Source organism: Haematobia irritans, chromosome 5, assembly GCF_050003625.1.
Source record: "Haematobia irritans isolate KBUSLIRL chromosome 5, ASM5000362v1, whole genome shotgun sequence".
In the NCBI taxonomy this organism is placed as follows: domain Eukaryota; kingdom Metazoa; phylum Arthropoda; class Insecta; order Diptera; family Muscidae; genus Haematobia; species Haematobia irritans.
Window position 1 is genome coordinate 154,775,457 of NC_134401.1, and position 21,257 is coordinate 154,796,713.

The 21,257-nt window shown below is 24.8% G+C and overlaps 1 protein-coding gene across 11 annotated transcripts in view; it reads right to left on the reverse strand.

Moving 5' to 3' along the window:
- Window positions 1-21,257, reverse strand: part of LOC142240706 (guanine nucleotide exchange factor DBS) — a 381,804-nt gene that overhangs the window by 10,090 nt on the left and 350,457 nt on the right. For 9 of the 11 annotated variants that reach the window (XM_075312411.1, XM_075312410.1, XM_075312409.1 and 6 more), the window contains 4 exons: window positions 17,195-17,512; window positions 13,841-14,038; window positions 13,207-13,740; window positions 357-483 (listed from right to left, as the gene is read on the reverse strand). In XM_075312411.1, the coding sequence (XP_075168526.1) occupies window positions 357-483; window positions 13,207-13,740; window positions 13,841-14,038; window positions 17,195-17,512 (1,177 nt within the window). Of the gene's footprint in view, window positions 1-356; window positions 484-11,888; window positions 12,571-13,206; window positions 13,741-13,840; window positions 14,039-17,194; window positions 17,513-21,257 lie in introns of those variants that run through there. The other 2 variants (XM_075312407.1, XM_075312408.1) reach the window with 2 other exon arrangements.

Consider the following 21,257-nt stretch of genomic DNA (forward strand, 5'->3'; position numbering starts at 1 on the left):
CGACAATTTTTAATACATTTTTTTCGATTTAGACCGATATTTTTCGATTTAGACCGATATTTTTAATTAATTGGCAGCTAAATTTGCGTCGAGATGAGTCGACAAAAACTGGTCTGCGGATCGACTCGGCGGCTTCATTCTTTTCTCTGCATTTGAGCTACCGATGAATTGTACAATAAATTATAATGTGAATAAAAACTAAAGCCACAAAATAACTAACGACATTTGATATTAATAAGCAATAAAATATATAATGTATTTAATAAAGAAATAATATATTTATAATAAATCTATATTCATACTGCTTTATATAATAATAATATTAATGAATTAGTATTAGTTTTGATGACATTTACCTAATATTCGCACATACCACCAACCGGCACATCCCACTTTAAGCAATTCAACAGTGTCTCCTTCACGCATCGATACTTCGGAATGACCAACGGCCACATAGTCGGCTAAGGCTACATATTTACTCCCCTACAATTTGCGATTTGTTATGGATTCAGGATTATGATCGTTATTATGATGATGATTATTTAAATATTTTAAAGAAATTAAAATATAGCCAAATTTGTTTGTGTTGTTGTTTTTTTTGTTTGTTTTTGGATTTCAATCAAAAGCATAAGCATGGTAAAGAATGAGAAAGATAAAGAAAGGAATGAAAAAATGAAAGATAGCAATGTTAATAAATATTAATTAGCATATTAAAATATTTTAGGGAATAGTTTTGGAGGTATATATTATATTTTAAAATGTACAATTATCTTTAAGATATACTAGCCATTAACCAAAGCCTTCAAATGCAATTATTATAGAATAGTGGTGAATAATGAATAAAAATTTAACTTAAAATTATTAAATATTTTTTTGTAAAAAAAAAAAAACAAACTCAAGCATTTAAGATTAAGTTAATTAAGAAATCAAGCATTTTTTAAGAAATTAATAAAAATATTTGTGTAATTATTAGTGATTGCCAAACCAAAATAAGTGGGTATATAATGTGATTTGGGTATTTATTACAAGTGACTCTTAAGAGAAGTTTCGATATTGTGATCGTGATGTGCTATAAGCAAACCAATAGTACCTAGGGAATATCGATATGAAAACATCCACAAAATATCAGTTTATACATTAGTTTATAAATTAGATTATACTGTACAGGAATTTCAATAGGAGGAATATTATCATAGATTGTCTATTGGTCCTTGATTGTCGTGATCAACATTTAAAGCTAAACACACCCAGAAAAAAGTGCCTTCGAAACTAAAGGAAAAAATTTTCATCAATAGAGTTTATCCATTTTATTTCCATTAAGGTAAATTTTTGTGAAAAATAATAAAATTTACTCGTTTCAGTAAAAAAATCCTAAACTGTAAGCAGTTAGGAATAGTTCATTAACTAGAATAAGGCATGGAATTTTACGCATACAATTTTCTTCGCTGGGTATAAGAATTTACTACTGAAAAAGAAAATTTTATTCACCGATAACAAAGCATTCGTAAAAATAAACAAAATCCGAACTAAAACCAAGTTTCCTCAAAATTAGTAAATTTCGTATAAATTGATAATTGCGACTTCCTTTATAATAGAAAGTTTTTCATACATACGAACAACACTTGGCATAGAAAAATATTTTAGTTCATTCGTACTAAGAAGTATGCAATCCTTTCAAAACTTAAGGAAACACACTTGTTAGAATATAGGAAATTTTTTCTATTGTCTACCTGTAATCGATACCTGTCATCGTAATCGATGTGTTTGCGCGTGGGTGTAATCGATATATTTGCGCGTCGGTTGTTTTTTAGTTGGAATCGCGTTGTTTCGGAGAGATTGTTAAAAAAATAATATGGTAAAATAATATAATAAATAACAAATAAAATATATAAAATATTTGTTATTTTAAATTAGTGAGAAAAATTTTCGTTTTTTAAATAAATCTATCAATGTTCGTGATAGTGTATAAAGAAAGAAAACACCAGCAGAATAACAACCCTTTCATTTGTCTTCATTTTGGAATCTTCAATTATCAGGTAATATTCAGTGACGCTAACCTTTTGCAACAAAAATGTTTTATGATTTTTTATATTTGTAGGTATTGAAATTGTAAAAGGAGGACAAAATCGTTAGGCAGCAACTTATTAAAAGTGAAAAGTACAAGAAGAAGAAAAAGTGCGTTTTACAGTTGATAATATCACACGGAAATTGGAAATAGTGGAATAATAAACTAATATTTCAAAGAGATTCGATGCTGTTGATTCTTAATAAATATATTCAATATATTAATAAAACATGTCTTTTATTGAAGATAAAATTGCTTATAGAAATAAATAAAATTGTATTTAAAAACGAAGGTAAGCAGTTCTAATTATGAAGTAAAAGTTTTACCACAAATGTGTAAGATTTGTCGAAATGAATGAAAAAATTTCAATAAAATCATTCCATATATGAATTCAAATTAGTTAAATTTTTTCATTCTGTAGTATAGTGGTATATAAATATAGGAAAATGTTAACTAATATATGGAATGCATTATTCCTAATTTCTACGAAAATCACATCGTTCAAACAAATAAAAATGTCTTTGGCGCTATACGAAGTTCAACTTTCTTCACAATGAGTTCATTTTAACTTAAAGAAGGGGTCACTTTTTTCTGGGTGTACACTCCTAAGTCCAATCGACAGTCGGCTGAGTGGGCAGCGACCGGTGAACCGTCTCCGAAGCGTGGAAAGACTCAAAAGTCCGCTGACAAAGTAATGGCCTCTGTTTTTTAGGATACGCATAGAATAATTTTTATCGATTATCTTGAGAAGGGAAAAACCATCAACAGTGACTATTATATGGCGTTATTGGAGCGTTTGAACGTTGAAATCGCGGCAAAACGGCCCCATATGAAGAAGAAAAAAGTGTTGTTGCACCAAGACAACGCACCGTGCCACAAGTCATTGCAAGAAGAGCAGCGTATCAAAATTTTGCTCGCGCATCGCGAAAATCCGTGCTACTCGCACGCAAAGCTGGCAAAATCGCTAAAAGTTGTCAAATCAACCGTTACAAATGTAATTAAAGTGTTTGGGGAACGTTTGTCGACAGCCAGGAAGTCTGGATCGGGGGGAAATCGAAAACCGGAAGCCGCTGAGACGACAAAGAGAGTTGCCGGTAGTTTCAAGCGAAACCCTAACCTCTCTCTTCGAGATGCCGCAAATAAGCTTGGTGTATCGTCTACAACCGTGCATCGGGCCAAAAAACGAGCCGGACTATCGACTTACAAGAAGGTAGTGACTCCAAATTGCGATGATAAACAAAATACAACGGCCAAAGCGCGATCCCGGAGGCTGTACACGACGATGCTGACGAAGTTTGACTGCGTGGTAATGGACGACGAAACCTACGTCAAAGCCGACTACAAGCAGCTTCCGGGACAGGACTTTTATACGGCAAAAGGAAGGGGAAAGGTAGCACATATTTGCAAGCACATAAAACTGTCAAAGTTCGCAAAAAAATATCTGGTTTGGCAAGCCATCTGTACCTGTGGCTTGAAAAGCAGCATTTTCATTGCTTCCGGGACTGTCAACCAAGAAATTTACGTGAAAGAGTGTTTGAATAAACGTCTGCTGCTTTTCCTGAAGAAACACGGTTGTTCCGTACTGTTTTGGCCGGATTTGGCATCTTGCCATTACGGTAAAAAGGCCATGGAGTGGTACGCCGCCAACAACGTGCATATGGTTCCCAAGGACAAGAACCCTCCCAACACGCCAGAGCTCCGCCTAATTGAGAAATACTGGGCTATTGTCAAGCGGAACCTAAAGAAGACAACAAAAAAACTGCTAAGGACGAGCAGCAGTTCAAGGCAAACTGGCTTTCTGCGGCGAAGAAGGTGGACAAGGTGGCTGTACAAAATCTGATGGCAGGTGTCAAGCGTGAGGCCCGGCAATTCAGATTTGGAAAAGCGAAAGCCTAACTGAATATTTCTGCTGAATTTTATACTAATTGAACTTGAAAAAGAAATTTAATTTGATTTTTTAAATAATCGATTTCACCGATTTACACGCGTTTTCCCTTGACCAAATTTTGACCGTATCACCCCTTATATCGAGCGATAAATCATAAATAAACTTTTGCGAAGTTTCCTTAAAATTGCTTCATTTTTCAATGTTTCCCATATTTTATTTACTAACATTGTGTTCCACCCTTAGCCGACTTAAATTTTGAGTCTATAGATTTTGTAGAGGTCTATCAAATTCTGTCCAGATCGAGTGATATTTAAATGTATGCATTTGGGACAAACCTTTATATATAGCCCCCAACACATTTGACGGATGTGATATGGTATCGAAAATTTAGATCTACAAAGTGGTGCAGGGTATAATATAGTCAGCCCCGCCCGACTTTAGACTTTCCTTACTTGTTTTTAAATAAATACTTTACAAGATTAGTGTTATTCTATATTCAGTATATGTGCAAAATATCTTTAATGTGTGCCTTTTATATTAGTAAAACCAGTGTTAAATTGCAAATCATTAGTGCTAATATTTAGTATTAGTGATAAGGAATTCAAGAATTCTTAATGACATATTCAAAATAAGTGAGTTGGGTGTATTGTGGTTTTAGGGTGGAAGGGCCAAACGGGTCTTGCTATTATTGCAGGCAATTCTCAATATAAAGGAGATAGTTGTTATTTTGTTCTAATTAATAAGGGATACACTATCCTATGCATTTATTATTTGTGTATACTATCCATGGTTATTTGAATTTTCTATTAGAAAACAAAAACAAATAATTTTGTTATTTGTTATTAACTGGTTATTTTAGTTTTATTTCGTTTTTTTTTTGTTTCTTACAAAATCATTTAACACTTACGTACGACGTAGCAGACGAAGACAATTGATTGGTAAATTACTGGGAACTTCCATTGACAAAATTCAATAACAAAAATTGATGACGATGATATTATGATGACTGAGGAGAATTTATTTTGCCCGTCATAAACATTTGGTAATTTTTAAAAAAATTTTATTTTTTTTTAATAGGTTTTTTTATGAAACGTAGATTTATAATCCAGTAAAGCTGGAGATGATAATAGATCATGGTGCTGTTGATGTTCTAGTGATATTTAAATGGTGATATCGAACATTTGTTCAGAGTTTGTCTTGGGATAGTTGTTTTTTTTTTTTTATTTTAAAGAAAAATTACAAAAGTTGAAGTTATTATGAAATTCTTGTTATTTTTTTATTTTTAAAATTTCGCTATTCATGGTCAGTTTATGTTTAAAACAATAGCATACAACTCTTTTTGAAAACACAAATAAATGCAGACATTTAAAGGTGGTGGTGCAAAAAATTTTGTTATAATTCGCATTACAATTTGAATAACTTTTAAATTTGGGTAAATTAAGCAGACATATATTGTGATGTAATATTTTGTATTTATGTGATATTTTGTATTCTTTTGGATTCATCTACCTCTAGCTGATGTCGCCTCGTTTCCAAAATGAAACAAAAATTATTTGTATTACACAAAAAAAATTAGAATTTTTTTCAAAATTTGAAAAAAATCTATTTTCGATTCTTCTACTATTGCAAATTTGGATTTTTTGAATTTCAGTTCAGTGGAGTTCTTACATTTTAGACTTTCTAAAAAAAATTGGTGAGTCGACTTTTGACGTCGCGACTGATGAATTTTCAGCATAAAAAGAGCTAGGTTAGATTGGATTAACCTAATCTAACCTATACAGAAAAATATATCACCAAAATATTTTCAATTAAAAAGTTGATCGAAGTTTATTTTTTTTTTAAGTAATAAATAATTTGTTACAATTAACTTTTTAATCAATATGAAAACATTAAGTTTATTAAGTCAATAATTGAAAATTTTAAAATTTTTAGTTATAAAATTAATTGATACAATTAACTTTTTAATCAAACTCAGAAGACTAAGTCAACTATTTTTTTTTTCTGTATAGGATCACTAAGCCTATTCAGACCATTATGGTATGACAGTGGGGAACTTCTACCTTATCACTGCAGTGAAAAAAATAATTTTATTTGATAAAAAAATACAAATATCCAAATGAAATATTTTTCAATTTTCCTGCGATAAACATTTTTAAAGATTCAACGTCCAAAGTTGTAGTAGTTGTATCGCAAATATTTTCTAATTTACACTGATAAAAAATCCACTATTCAACAAAAATATCGTAAGCATTTTATCACTTACAAACCCCTTCATTAAAATTTTAAAAAATCTACTTTTTCGATTTTTACAAAAATTTGGAAAAATCTACTTTCTTCTCTTCTACTTTTGCAAAAATTGACTTTTTGCATTTCCCTCTTTTTTTGAAAATTGGAAAGGTGGAATCTTCACCATTATGATACCACAGTGGAGAACTTCACTCACTTCATCACTGAGTGCTGCCTGATTCCATATTTAGATCAACGATAAGGGACCTCCTTTTTATTGCCGAATCTTTGAAACACTCAGAATTAATGAGAAAAACGTTGATGTTCGGTCGAAGCTGGGACTGATCCACGGTTGCCACTCGTGCTAAACATAATCTATCAAAATTTGAAGAAAATTTTACAAAAATTCTACCAAATTCTTATTCTGGAGTTGTTGATCTAATTTGTGTGGTTACTATAAAAAATGTTGTTTTTTTTTTCGAAAAAAAGTTTTGTATTGATTTTCTAGAAAATTTTCTCAAAATTTTATTTCTATAGAAAATTTTGTCAAAATTTTATTTCTATAGAAAATTTTATTTCTTTAGAAAAATTTTGTCAAAATTTTATTTCTATAGACAATTTTGTCAAAATTTAATTTCTATAGAAAATTTTGTCAAAATTTTATTTCTATAGAAAAATTTTATCAAACTTTTATTTCTATAGACAATTTTGTCAAAATTTAATTTCTATAGAAAATTTTGTCAAAATTTTATTTCTATAGAAAATTATGTCAAAATTTTATTTCTATAGAAAAATTTTGTCAAAATTTTATTTCTATAGAAAATTTTGTCAAAATTCAACTTCGATAGAAAGTTTTCTCAAATTTTTATTTCTATAGAAAATTTTGTCAAAATTTTATTTCTATAGAATATTTTGTCAACAATTTATTTCTATAGAAAATTTTGTCAAAATTTTATGTCTATAGAAAATTTTGTCTTAATTTAATTTCTATAGAAAATTTTGTCAAAACTTTATTTCTATCGAAATTTTGTCAAAATTTTATTTTTTTATAGGAAATTTTTTCAAAATTTTATTTCTATAGAAAATTGTGTCAAATTTTTATTTCTATAGAAAATTTTGCCAAAATTTTTTTTCTATAGAAAATTGTGTCAAAATTTTATTTCTATAGAAAAATTTGTCAAAATTGTATTTCTATAGAAAAAATTTTCAAAATTTTATTTCTATAGAAAATGTTGTCAAAATTTTATTTCTATAGAAAATCTTCTCAAATTTTTATTTCTATAGAAAATTTTGTCAAAATTTTATTTCTATAGAAAAATTTTGTTAATATTTTATTTCTATAGAAAATTTTGTCAAAATTTAATTTCTATAGAAGGTTTTCTCAACTTTTTATTTCTATAGAAAATTTTGTCAAAATTTTATTTCTATAGAATATTTTGTCAACATTTTATTTCTATAGAAAATTTTGTCAAAATTTAATTTCTATAGGAAATTTTGTCAAAATTTTATATCTATAGAAAATTTTGTCTAAATTTAATTTCTATAGAAAATTTTGTTAACATTTTATTTCTATAGAAAATTTTGTCAAAATTTTATTTCTATAGAAAAATTTTGTCAAACTTTTATTTCTATAGACAATTTTGTCAAAATTTAATTTCTATAGAAAATTTTGTCAAAATTTTATTTTTATAAACAATTTTGTTAACATTTTATTCCTATAGAAAATGTTGTCAAAATTTTATTTCTATAGAAAGTTTTCTCAAATTTTTATTTCTATAGAAAATGTTGTCAAAATTTTATTTCTATAGAAAGTTTTCTTAAATTTTTATTTCTATAGAAAATTTTGTCAAAATTTTATTTCTATAGAAAATTTTGTCAAAATTTTATTTCTATAGAAAAATTTTGTCAAAATTTTAAGTCTATGGAAAATTTTGTCTAAATTTAATTTCTATAGAAAATTTTATCAAAATTTTATTTCTATAGAAAATTTTGTCAAAATTTTATTTCTATAGAAAATGTTGTCAAAATTTTATTTCTATAGAAAATTTTATCAAAATTTTATTTCTATAGAAAATTTTATCAAAATTTTATTTCTATAGAAAATTTTATCAAAATTTTATTTCTATCGAAAATTTTGTCAAAATTACTATAGAAAATTTTGTCAAAATTTTAGTTCTATAGAAAATTGTATCAATATTTTATTTCTATAGAAATATTTGTTAAAATTTTATTTCTATAGAAAATTTTGTCAAAATTTCAATTTCTAAGAAAATTTTGTCAAAATTTCAATTTCTATAGGAAATGTTGTCAAATTTTTTTTTATAGAACATTTTCTCAAATTTTTATTTCTATAGAAAATTTTGTCAAAATTTTATGTCTATAGAAAATTTTGTCAAAATTTTATTTCTATAGCAAATTTTGTCAAAATTTTATGTCTATAGAACATTTTGTCAATATTTTATTTCTATAGACAATTTTATTTCTATAGAACATTTTTGCAAAATTTTATTTCTATAGTAAATTCTTATTTCTATAGAAAATTGTACCTCTTAATTGGAGAGGAACATTTTGCAAAATCTACCAAAACATCAAGAATTCTACCACTCTACCAAACAGTAAAAAATATACCATGTTTGGTTGAATTCTACCAACTGTGGCAACCGTGGATTGAACCTATAACTCTTTGTATGTCTATAGAAAATTTTGTAAACATTTTTTTCCTATAGAAAATTTTGTACAAATTTTATTCCTATAGAAAATTTTGTCAAAATTTTATTTCTATTGAAAATTGTGTCAACATCCTAGTTCTATAGAAAATGTTGTCAACATTTTATTTCTATAGAATTTTTTTTTAAAATTTTATTTCTATAGAAAATTTTCTCAAATTTTTTTTATAGAAAATTTTCTCAAATGTTTATTTCTATAGAAAATTTTTTCAAATTTTGTCAAAATTTTATTTTTATAGAAAATTTTTGTCAAAATTTTATTTCTATAGAAAATTTTGTCAAAATTTTATTTCTATAGAAAATTTTGTCAAAATTTTATTTCTATAGAAAATTTTGTCAAAATTTTATTTCTATAGAAAATTTTGTCAAAATTTTATTTCTATAGAAAATTTTGTCAAAATTTTATTTCTATAGAAAATTTTATCAAAATTTTATTTCTATATAAAATTTTATCAAAATTTTATTTCTATAGAAAATTTTGTCAAAATTACTATAGAAAATTTTGTCAAAATTTTAGTTCTATAGAAAATTGTATCAATATTTTATTTCTATAGAAATATTTGTTAAAATTTTATTTCTATAGAAAATTTTGTCAAAATTTCAATTTCTAAGAAAATTTTGTCAAAATTTCAATTTCTATAGGAAATGTTGTCAAATTTTTTTTATAGAACATTTTCTCAAATTTTTATTTCTATAGAAAATTTTGTCAAAATTTTATGTCTATAGAAAATTTTGTCAAAATTTTATTTCTATAGAAAATTTTGTCAAAATTTTTTGTCTATAGAAAATTTTGTCAATATTTTATTTCTATAGACAATTTTATTTCTATAGATCATTTTTGCAAAATTTTATTTCTATAGTAAATTCTTATTTCTATAGAAAATTGTACATCTTAATTGGAGAGGAACATTTTGCAAAATCTACCAAAACATCAAGAATTCTACCACTCTACCAAACAGTAAAAAATATACCATGTTTGGTTGAATTCTACCAACTGTGGCAACCGTGGATTGAACCTATAACTCTTTGTATGTCTGTAGAAAATTTTGTAAAAATTTGTTTCCTATAGAAAATTTTGTACAAATTTTATTCCTATAGAAAATTTTGTCAAAATTGTATTTCTATCGAAAATTTTGTCAAAATTTTAGTTCTATAGAAAATTTTGTCAAAATTTTAGTTCTATAGAAAATTGTATCAATATTTTATTTCTATACAAAATTTTCTTAAAATTTTATTTTATAAAAAAATTTTTCAAAATGTTATTTCTTGGAAAATATTGCCAAAATGTTATTTCTATGGAAAATTTTCTCAAAATTTTATTTCTTTAGAAAATTTTGTCAAAATTGTATTTCTATGGAAAATTGTGTCAAAATTTTATTTCTATAGAAAATGTTGTCAAAGTTTTATTTCTATAGAAAATTTTGTCAAAATTTTATTTCTATATAAAATTTTGTCAAAATTTTATTTCTATAGAAAAATTTGTCAAAATTTTATTTCTATAGAAAATTTTGTCAAAATTTTATTTCTAAAGAAAATTTTGTCAAAATTTTATTTCTATAGAAAATGTTGTCAAAATTTTATTTCTATAGAAAATTTTGTCAAAATTTTATTTCTATAGAAAATTTTGCCAATATTTTATGTATATATAGAAAATTTTTGAAAAATGTTATTTCTATAGAAAATTGTACCTCTTAATTGGAGAGGAACATTTTGCAAAATCTACCAAAACATCAATCCACCAAACAGTAAAAAAATCTACCATGTTTGGTAGAATTCTACCAACTGTGGCAACCGTGAATTGAACCCATAACTCTTTGTATGTAGGCTTGCTTTCAATGCAAAGGTTGATCATTACAAAAAGTCGATTAGTCTATTGTTACCAACATAAAAAATCGATTAGACTTGATTTTCAAAAAGCCTGAAGAATTTACAAAAAGTTGACGTAACATAGACTTTTCGGCGGTAAAAAGAAGACTCCTTGTCACTGAGCTAAATATAGAATAGGGAAGCACTCATTAATCAAATGAATAGTCTAAGTAAGTAAGCCTGAAATATTCGAGTGTCACTTTGTCATAGTGACACTTACCTATACTTTGTATGCTTCAACTAAAATGTTATACCTACAATTATAACAGTTTTCCAAATGTTATAACTCTTAAAAATCTCACATATATAATATATTTATTAGGTCAAATGTGAAGTTAACTAAGTCTTTTTTTCCATTTAATAGAAAACTACACTCTCATATACCTCAACATTTATTGATGTAAATATCCAAAACTATTGAAAAAGAACTGTTATAACATCTATACATTTTAGTAAAGACTTTTTTCTGTATAATCTAATTTTTTTCCACAACTTTAAAATCGTCTTTAATGGATCACAATATGACTACGTTTCACAATCTTCCTTTACAAAATATGCAAACATAACAGTTAAATACACCTTTTTATGGAGAAAGTTTGAATTTAATACATATTTGAACTATATGACATTTTCTAATAAAATTCTTTTCTATTCTATTCTATACAAGTCGGAAAACATTCATCTAAATGTTTCAAGAGCTTATCAATATCGGCAGTATCTACTTGTTCTTTCGGAAGATTCATGAAGAATTATAACAGTTACATAAATTACATAACTCTTATACAATAAAATAAAAACATTTTCATATTCTTCTCACCGAAGATGTCGAGGATTATAACTTCGTATATTTTAATATTCAATATTGAATGCGATTATTATAACAGTTTTAACCATCACTGAATGAGATTACTGTAACAGTTATAAAACTGTTATAATAATCTCATTGAATGAATAGTTGAATAACTATATGAAGGTATTATCTTAGTCATCTTCGAAGAGCAGTTATAAAACTGTTATAAATATATTAGAAAACTGTTATAACTCTTGGAAATTTCAAATAATCGCTTCCCGGAGCCTATTTTAACACAATAGTTAAAGAAAAACATGTACACAGACATTTTTAGATTTTATAAACTAAATATTTATTTCGATGTTAAAATTATTTATACAAAATCTAAATGAATAATCAGCTGTTAATACATTTACCATATTATTTGATAATAAATATATAGTAGATAGATTCAACTTTATGAAAAATCATTTAGCAGAGAGTCTCTTTAGAACGGGTATACTAAAATATAACTAACTTTTTACACTCCATATAATTATTATGGATGAAAATTGTACTTGAATATTTAAACTAGACTAAATTGTAATTTTTGTTTTATTTTCAAATATTTGTTTTCATTGCTCTTTTTAATATATAATTTACTGAATTAAATTAAATCATATTGCACTGGAAGATTAGTTCTTGTTTACAGGGATTTGGTTTTATTTTTTTGAGGGTTTTAAGAAACTTTTCCTCCCCACATTAGGCATTCCCAAAGAATCTAGAAAAATTCTCAATGTTCTACGGAAACATAGAATTTTGAATTGGATTTGCTATTGCGAGGATACGAAGAACTATTGTCAAGTTGTTGCTGATTATTATGATGGTGGTTGTGGTGGTGTGAATGGTTGTGGTTGTAGTTTTGATTAGGATTCGAATGATGATTATTATGATGACCATTATTCGGAGTAGTAGTAGTGCTGGTGCCGGTATTGCTATTCGACCAGGGTGCAAGGAAATTTATGAAACGCTACAAATATTGGAAAATTTTGTTTCACACATACCAATACACACGCACACACATAGAGGTGGGTGGAAAGGATTAGAATTATCACATAGGACATACAGACACCAGAGTAAGTATTTTTCGTTTATGTTTTTTTTTTTATTTAATACGGATTTGAATTTTGTTGGTACGTTACATTGTTGCGTAGAGGGTCATAGTAGTTGTAGTTTTTATTTTTTTTTTTGTGGATTTGGGATCATAGATCATTTTGAGTTTTGGTTTTTTGTATTTGGAATGTTGTGTTTAATTTTTGTTTTTATTTTTGGTGCATGGAAATAAAAAAAGAGAACCCAAAAAACATGGAGAAAAAAACAAGACAAACGAATTAAATCATGTAAGAAAATATAAACAAAACAATAAAAATGTAATATAAATAAAAAAGGGAAAGGTTTTCTTAGATATTAAATTTTGAAAAAAAAATCTCCAAATAAACAACTCAACTAATACCCAAAAACCAATTGAAAAAAAATTTTTTGTTATAAAAAAAAAAATCATCTAATAAAATTTTGTTTTAAAATAATTTTCATAAAAAAAATAATTTTTAAAATTTCGAATAAAAACTCGTATATAAATTATAAAATACTATATCTATGGACTTACCGGTGTACTACTATTATCATCTGCCGTTGACATTTCATCCTCACTATTCGAATAATCTGAACTCCAACCGCAGGCCTCATTGTGTTCCTTATCGGTGCTGGTCACCGTTGATGTTGAATTCACTGTGATTCCCGATATTAGGGAAACATTTGAACTCATTGGCATACCCACTCCACTTCCCATACTAATTGTTGTACAATTATCATCACTACTACTACAATTCGAATTACGATTCGATGATTCCGAGGAGGCATCACAACTTATAGTACGCCCCGGGGTACCATAGAGAATATTGGGTGTATCCCATGAGGTCGTTTGTCTAAGACCACGATGATTTAAGCCATATTGTTTGATTTTTTCACCCTTCAATTCTTCCAGCTGGGTAAGTAGAACTTTTTTAATATCGGCTACCCATTTATTTTTTATCTCCAATGTGGGCGCTTGTAGGGTATGGACCTCTTGACGCCCTTGTAACCAAACTTCAAAACGTTTTGTGTCACCGCGCACCGATTCGGTTAGACCGATTTGAGACATCTGCAAATTTTGGGAAAATTAAATATTAGAAAATCAAATTTTTCCATTAATCGTTCACGATAAGTTCTTATCGGTTTCATAATTCATTATTTTCACTTACCTTTAGATAATGCTTGAACTGATAGGTGCTCTTATTGTGGCCCGGTTTCGAAGTTTGTTTACAAAATAGCATAGATTTTTGATATAAAAATATATGTCTTTGTTGTGGTTTTATACGCAGACGTATGTCTTTTTTCGACTCAGACCAAACTTGAAATGAATCTTGCAACAATAACTCGCCTTGTTGAGATAAATCGGTCTGAAAAATAAAACAAAAAATTAAAATCGGTTAAAATTATAAAATACAAGTAAAAAATTAAACTTTTTTGTGGAACCAACTGAATTTTGGTAGTTCAGGGTAACTGAACTTAACACTCGTACGATTGTTCATCATTTATATTGAATATTTTAAATATTTGTTAGAATTATTACATTTGTGGCAATTACAAAAATTCCGTTCAAAATTCAACTAGAGGTTGTTGCAACTACAATATTTAGTTGGCAAAAATAATATTTTGCCCCGAACGAAATTTTTAAAAAAAGTATGTATACCCATAGAAGGAATATCATCACCTCAAACATGTTTTAAGGGCATAATGTTACTTGCTTATGGGAAATTTATTATATGTTAATTGCAACCCTGTTATGTTCACTGCGAAAATAATATTTTTGTGACAAAAATGTTCCATGTAACATAGTGCTCTAAAAAAAGGTTTTGGAGTGATGATATTCCTTATCTCGGTGTAGATAAAATTATGACAAAATTTTCTATAGAAATAAAATTTTGTCAGAATTTTCTGTAGAAATAAAATGTTGACAAAAATTTTTATAGAATTTTTATAGAAGTAGTTTAGAAATCAAATAAATAGTAGTATAGAAATAAAATGTTGCCAACATTTTTTATAAATAGAAATAAAATTTTGACAACATTTTTATAGAAGTACCATTTTAACAGCATTTTCTATAGAAGTAAAATTTGAACATTTTCTAAAGATATAGAATTTTGAAAAAATTTTCTATAAAAATAAAATTTTGACAAAATTTTCTATAGAAATAACATTTTGAAAAAAATTTCTATAGATATAAAAGATATAAAATTTTAACATTTTCTAAAGAAATATAATTTTAACAAAATTTTCTATATAAATCAAATTTGGTCAACATTTTCTATAGAAATAACATTTTGTCAAAATTTTCTATAGAAATAAAATTTGGTCAAAATTTTCTATAGAAATAAAATAAAATTTTGTCAAAATTTTCTATAGAAATAACATTTTGACAAAATTTTCTATAGATATAAAAGATATAAAATTTTAACATTTTGTAAAGAAATAGAATTTTGACAAAATTTTCTATAAAAATAAAATTTTGGCAATATTTTCTATAGAAATAACATTTTGACAAACTTTTCTATAGATATAATTTTGTTAAAAATTTCTATAGAAATAAACTTTAAAAAATGTTGTATAGATACAAAATTATGCAAAAATTTTGTATAGGAATAACATTTTTACGACAATTTCTATTGAAGTAAAATTATGACAAAATTATCCATAGAAATAAAATTTTCTATGGAAATAACATTTTGACAAAATTTTCTATAGATACAAAATATAGTTAAAATTTTCTTTAGAAATAAAATTTTGACAAAATTTCCTATAGAAATAAAATTTTGACAAAATTTTCTATAGAAATAAGATTTGACAAAATTTTCTATAGATATAAAATATTGTTAAAATTTTTTATAGAAATAAACTTTCAACAAAATTTTCTATAAAAATTAAATTTTGACAAAGTTTTCCATACAAATAAAATTTTGACAAAATTTTCTATAGAAATAAAATTTTGACAAAATTCTCTATAGAAATAAAATTTTGACAAAATTTGTTATAGAAATAAAATTTGACAAAATTTTCTTTACAAATTAAATTTTGGCAAAATTTTCTATAGAAATAAAATTTTGACAAAATTTTTATATAGAACTAAAATTTTGACAAAATTTTCTATAAAAATAAAATTTTGACAAAATTTTCTATACAAATAAAGTTTTGACAAAATTTTTTATACAAATAAGATTTTGACAACATTTTCTATAGAAACAAAATATTTTGACAAAATTTTCTATATGAATAAAAAAAAAATTTTTTCTATAGAAATAAAATTTTTACAAAAATTTCTATAGAAATACAATTTTCACTAAATTTTCTATATTAATAAAATTTTGACAAAATTTTTTATATAAATAAAATTTGGACAAAATTTTCTATAGAAATAAAATTTTGACAAAATTTTCTATAGAAATAAAATTTTCTATATAAATAAAATTTTGACAAAATTTTCTATAGAAATAAAATGTTGTTAAAATTTTCTATAGAAGTAAAATTTTAACAACATTTTCTAAAGAAATAGAATTTTGACAAAATTTTCTATAAAAATAAAATGTTTGCAAAATTTTCTATAGAAATAAAATTTTGACAAGATTTTCTATAGAAGTAAAATTTTAACAACATTTGCTATAGAAATATAATTTTGACATTACTTTCTATAAAAATAGAAGTTTGACAAAATTTTCTATAAAATGTTGAATTTTGGAAACATTTTCTAGAGAAATAAGAATTTTCTATAGAAGTAAAATATTGTTAAAATTTTCTATAGAAATAAAATTTTGACAAAATTTTTTATAGAAGTAGCATTTTAACAACATTTTCTATAGAAGTAAAATTTTAACATTTTCTAAGGAAATATAATTTTTACAAAATGTTCTATAAAAATAAAATTTTGGCAAAATTTTCTATAGAAATAACATTTTGACAAAATTTTCTATAGAAATAAAATTTTGTTAAAATTTTCTATAGAAATAAAATTTTGTTAAAATTTTCTATAGAAATAAAATTTTGTTAAAATTTTCTATAGAAATAAAATTTTGCCAAAATTTTCTATAGAAATAAAATTTTGTTTAAACTTTCTATAGAAATAAAATGTTGTTAAAATTTTCTATAAAAGTGGCATTTTAACAACATTTTCTATAGAAATAAAATTTTCCCAAAATTTTCTACAGAAATAAAATTTTGACAAGATTTTCTATAGAAGTAAAATTTGACCAACATTTTTTATAGAAATAGAATTTTGACATTACTTTCTATAAAAATAGAAGTTTGACAAAATTTTCTATAAAATGTTGAATTGTGGCAACATTTGCTATAGAAATAAAATGTTTCTGTAGAAATAAAATTTTGACAAAATTTTCTATCAAAGTAAAATTTTGGAAAATTTTCAACTATTAATTAACTTAATTTGGAAAAATGGTTCTCTGGTATGAATTTTGGTCCAATTGTGGAAATTTCGCTTCACATAAAATACATTTTTTGGGGCCTATATTTTTCACTTCGTTTTATTTTTTTTTTTTTCAACTTACCGGAAAACCCGTTATAGCCACTTGATGCATTGAATCATTAACACACTTCAGCACAATGAGCATACAGTCCAAAGCCTTTTGCAGTTCCTTGGTACAACTGCCATTATCACTAAATCGTAATAGATCCTTAAGTAACAATTGATATTTGGTTATACGCTGTACGGGCTTCAAAAGATACGCGGCAAGCGGTAATTTGTGACCCAAACGTTTTTGGCATTCTTGCAGGAAGAGATGGGTATCGACGAGTGTCTCACGCAGACGATCGGAACGTGGTATATTTTGGCAGTAAAACGAATATAAACGATAGAAAGTATCACGCTGTAAATGAACAAACAAAAAACAGATGTAGAGGTTATTTTTAGGTTATTATTAGGTATATGTATTAAAAATGCTAAAATTTAAGGGTAGAAAAAAATTATAGTTTATTATATACGTAAACATGATGTATGAGTTCTTGGTACAATCGGTATAACTTCACAGATTATCCCACCTTTCATTACCAAATAATTTTAGAGGTAATGTAGTACAAAATTGGTAAGCAATTACTATTACATGTAAATATTGATTACTTTCGCAAGGACATGTTCTATAAGGAAAGTACTTTTCCTCAGCATTACCAAGAGCTAAATTGTAACGGACGAGATACTAGTAAAACAGGTAGTCTATGAAATCATTATTCTCAAGTGTGAGGTATTGCTGAGAGTATGGTACAAAAGCTCTTGGTAAGCAGTTATTCACCTCAACTACTTACCCAGGTTTTGCTGGGAGTATTAACACTTTCACTACCGAAATAAACCTAATGCTAAAAACTTTAATTTTTCTTTTGTTTCTACTTGTACTAACAGCATGTAGAACAAAAAATGTAATTTTGAGCTTGTCCTGAAAACTTGATTCTTGAATTGTGACCATATGGCCGTACGAAAATAAGCGCTATTTGGCATATATTTCAAAGTGAGAGAAAAAATACAAAAAAGAACCCGAAGTAGTATCAGCTATAGTTTTTGTATGAATGTCCATTTACTAGAAACATATAGTAGAAAAATTGTCTCAAATTTTCGTATTGTTATTGTTAAAGAAGTTTAGAAAAATATATTTTAGTGCTCACCAATACGGAAAATATTTATAGCTTATTTAGATCAAAGCCTCTACTTTAAAATAACATCAACAAATTAATCGAAACTAAGTGGGAAAATAGAATTTGGTGTCTTTTTCGAATGTCCGATATTCACTTATATCGGGAGTGAAAGGGTTAAATCGACCTTATTAGACAACATTGATCCTTGATCAGCAAACGCAATTAATTTAAGTCGTCTTTGAAGCAAACGAATGTCTTGATGTCAACGGCTATATAACATTTTGCCAAAATTTTATTCCTACGGAAACTTTTACAAATAATTTTATTCCTACAGAAAATTTTGCAAAAATTTTATTTCTATAGAAAAATTTTCCAAATTTTTATTTCTATAGAAAATTTTTGCAAAATTTTATTTCTATAGAAAATTTTGTCAATATTTTATTTCTATAGAAAATCTTCTCAAAATTATATTTCTATAGAAAATTTTGTCAAAATTCTGTTTTTTATTCCTACAGAAACATTTGCAAAAATTTTATTCCTACAGAAAATTTTGCAAAAATTTTATTTCTATAGAAAAATTTTCCAAATTTTTATGTTTATAAAAAATTTTGTCAAAATTTTATTTCTATAGAAAATTTGTGCAAAATTTTATTTCTATAGAAAATTTTGTCAATATTTTATTTCTATAGAAAATCTTGTCAAAATTATATTTCTATAGAAAATTTTGTCAAAATTCTGTTTCTATAGAAAATTTTGTCAAAATTTTATTTCTATAGAAAATCTTGTCAGAATTTTATTTCTTTAGAAAATTATGTCAAATTTTTTCTATAGAAGATTTAGTCAACATTTTATTGCTATAGAAAATTTTGTGAAAAATTTATTTCGGTAGAAAATTTTGTCAATATTTTATTTCGATAGAAAATTTTCTCAAAATTTTATTTCTATAGAAAAAATTTTCCAAATTTTATGTCTATAGAAAATTTTGTCAAAATTTTATTTTTATGGAAATTTTTGTCAAAATTTTATTTCATATTTGTTGTTTTGATCTCAGCTTTAAAACCATTGTGTTGACTAAACTACAAGAGTAGCTTAACCAACAGAGGAAAAGAATGTTTGTCAAATTTATTTGGGCAAAGCCCTATAGACTGCAAGATGGTTGGATAGACGCACGTTTCGGAATTACCACATTCCTCATCAGCATCCTCTACTTGCAGCAAAATTATCAACCAATTATCAGAATAAATTTTCCTCTGTTGGTTAAGCTACTCTTGTAGTTTTATTTGTCTTGTAGTTTTATTTGTCAAAATTTTATTCCTACATAAATTTTGAAAAATTGTATTCTATAGAAAATTTTGTCAAAATTTTATTGTAATAGAAAATTTTGTCAAAATTTTATTGTAATAGAAAATTTTGTCAAAATTTTATTTCTATTGAAAACTTAAAAAAAAGGCTATTTCTAGAGAAAATTTTGTCAAAATTTTATTTCTATACACAATTTTGTCAACATTTTATTTCTATAGAAAATTTTGTCAAATTTTATATTGCTACAGAAAATTTTGTCAAAATTTAATTTCTATATGAAATTTTGTTAAAATTTTATTTCTATAGAAAAGTTTGTCAACATTTTATTACTATAGAAAATTTTGTCAAAATTTTATTTCTATAGAAAATTTTGTTAATTTTTTTTCTATAGAAAATTTTGTCCAAATTTTATTTTTATAACAAATTGTTCCAAAATTTTATTTCTATAGAAAATGTTGTCAAAATTTTATTTGTATAGAAAATTTTGTCAAAATTATATTTCTATAGAAAATTTTGTCAAAATTTTATTTCTATAGAAAATTTTTTTAGAAATTTTATTTCTATTAAAATAAAATTTTGTCAAAATTTTATTTTAATAGAAAATTTTGTCAAAATTTTATTTCTATAGAAAATTTTGTCAAAATTTAATTTCTATATGAAATTTTGTTAATATTTTATTTCTATAGAAAAGATTGTCAACATTGTATTACTATAGAAAATTTTGTCAAAATTCTGTTTCTATAGAAAATTTTGTCAAAATTTTATTTCTATAGAAAATTTTGTTAATTTTTTTTCTATAGAAAATTTTGTCCAAATTTTATTTTTATAACAAATTGTTCCAAAATTTTATTTCTATAGAAAATGTTGTCAAAATTTTATTTCTATAGAAAATTTTGTCAAAATTATATTTCTATAGAAAATTTTGTCAAAATTTTATCTCTATAGAAAATTTTTTCAAAATTTTATTTCTATAGAAAATTTTTCAAAATTTTATCTCTATAAACAATTTTGTCAAAATTTTATTTCTATAGAAAATTTTGTCAAAATTTAATTTCTATATGAAATTTTTCTAACATTTTATTACTATAGAAAATTTTGTCAAAATTCTGTTTCTATAGAAAATTTTGTCAAAATTTTATTTCTATAGAAAATTTTGTTAAAATTTTTGTTCCATAGGAAATTTTGTCAAAACTTTATTTCTATAGAAAATTTTTTCAAAATTTTATTTCTATAGAAAATTTTGTCAAAATTTTATTTCTATAGAAAATTTTGTCAAAATTTTATTTCTATAGAAAATTTTCTTAAAATTGTATTTATATAGAAAATTTTGTCAAAATTTTATTTTTATAGAAAAATGTTGTCAACATTTTATTTCAATAGAAAATTTTGTCAACATTTTGTTTCTATATGAAATTTTGTCAAAATATTATTTCTATAGAAAATTTTCTTAAAATTTTATTTCTATAGAAAATTTTGTCAAAATTTTGTTTCTATTGAAAATTTTGTTAAAATTTTTTTCTATAGAAAATTTTTTCAAAATTTTATTTCTGTAGAAAATTTTGTCAAAATTATATTTCTATATGAAAGTTTGTCAAAATTTCATTTCTATAGAAAATATTGTTAAAATTTTATTTCTATAGAAAATTTTGTTTTATAGAAAATTTTGGCAAAATTTTATTTCTATAG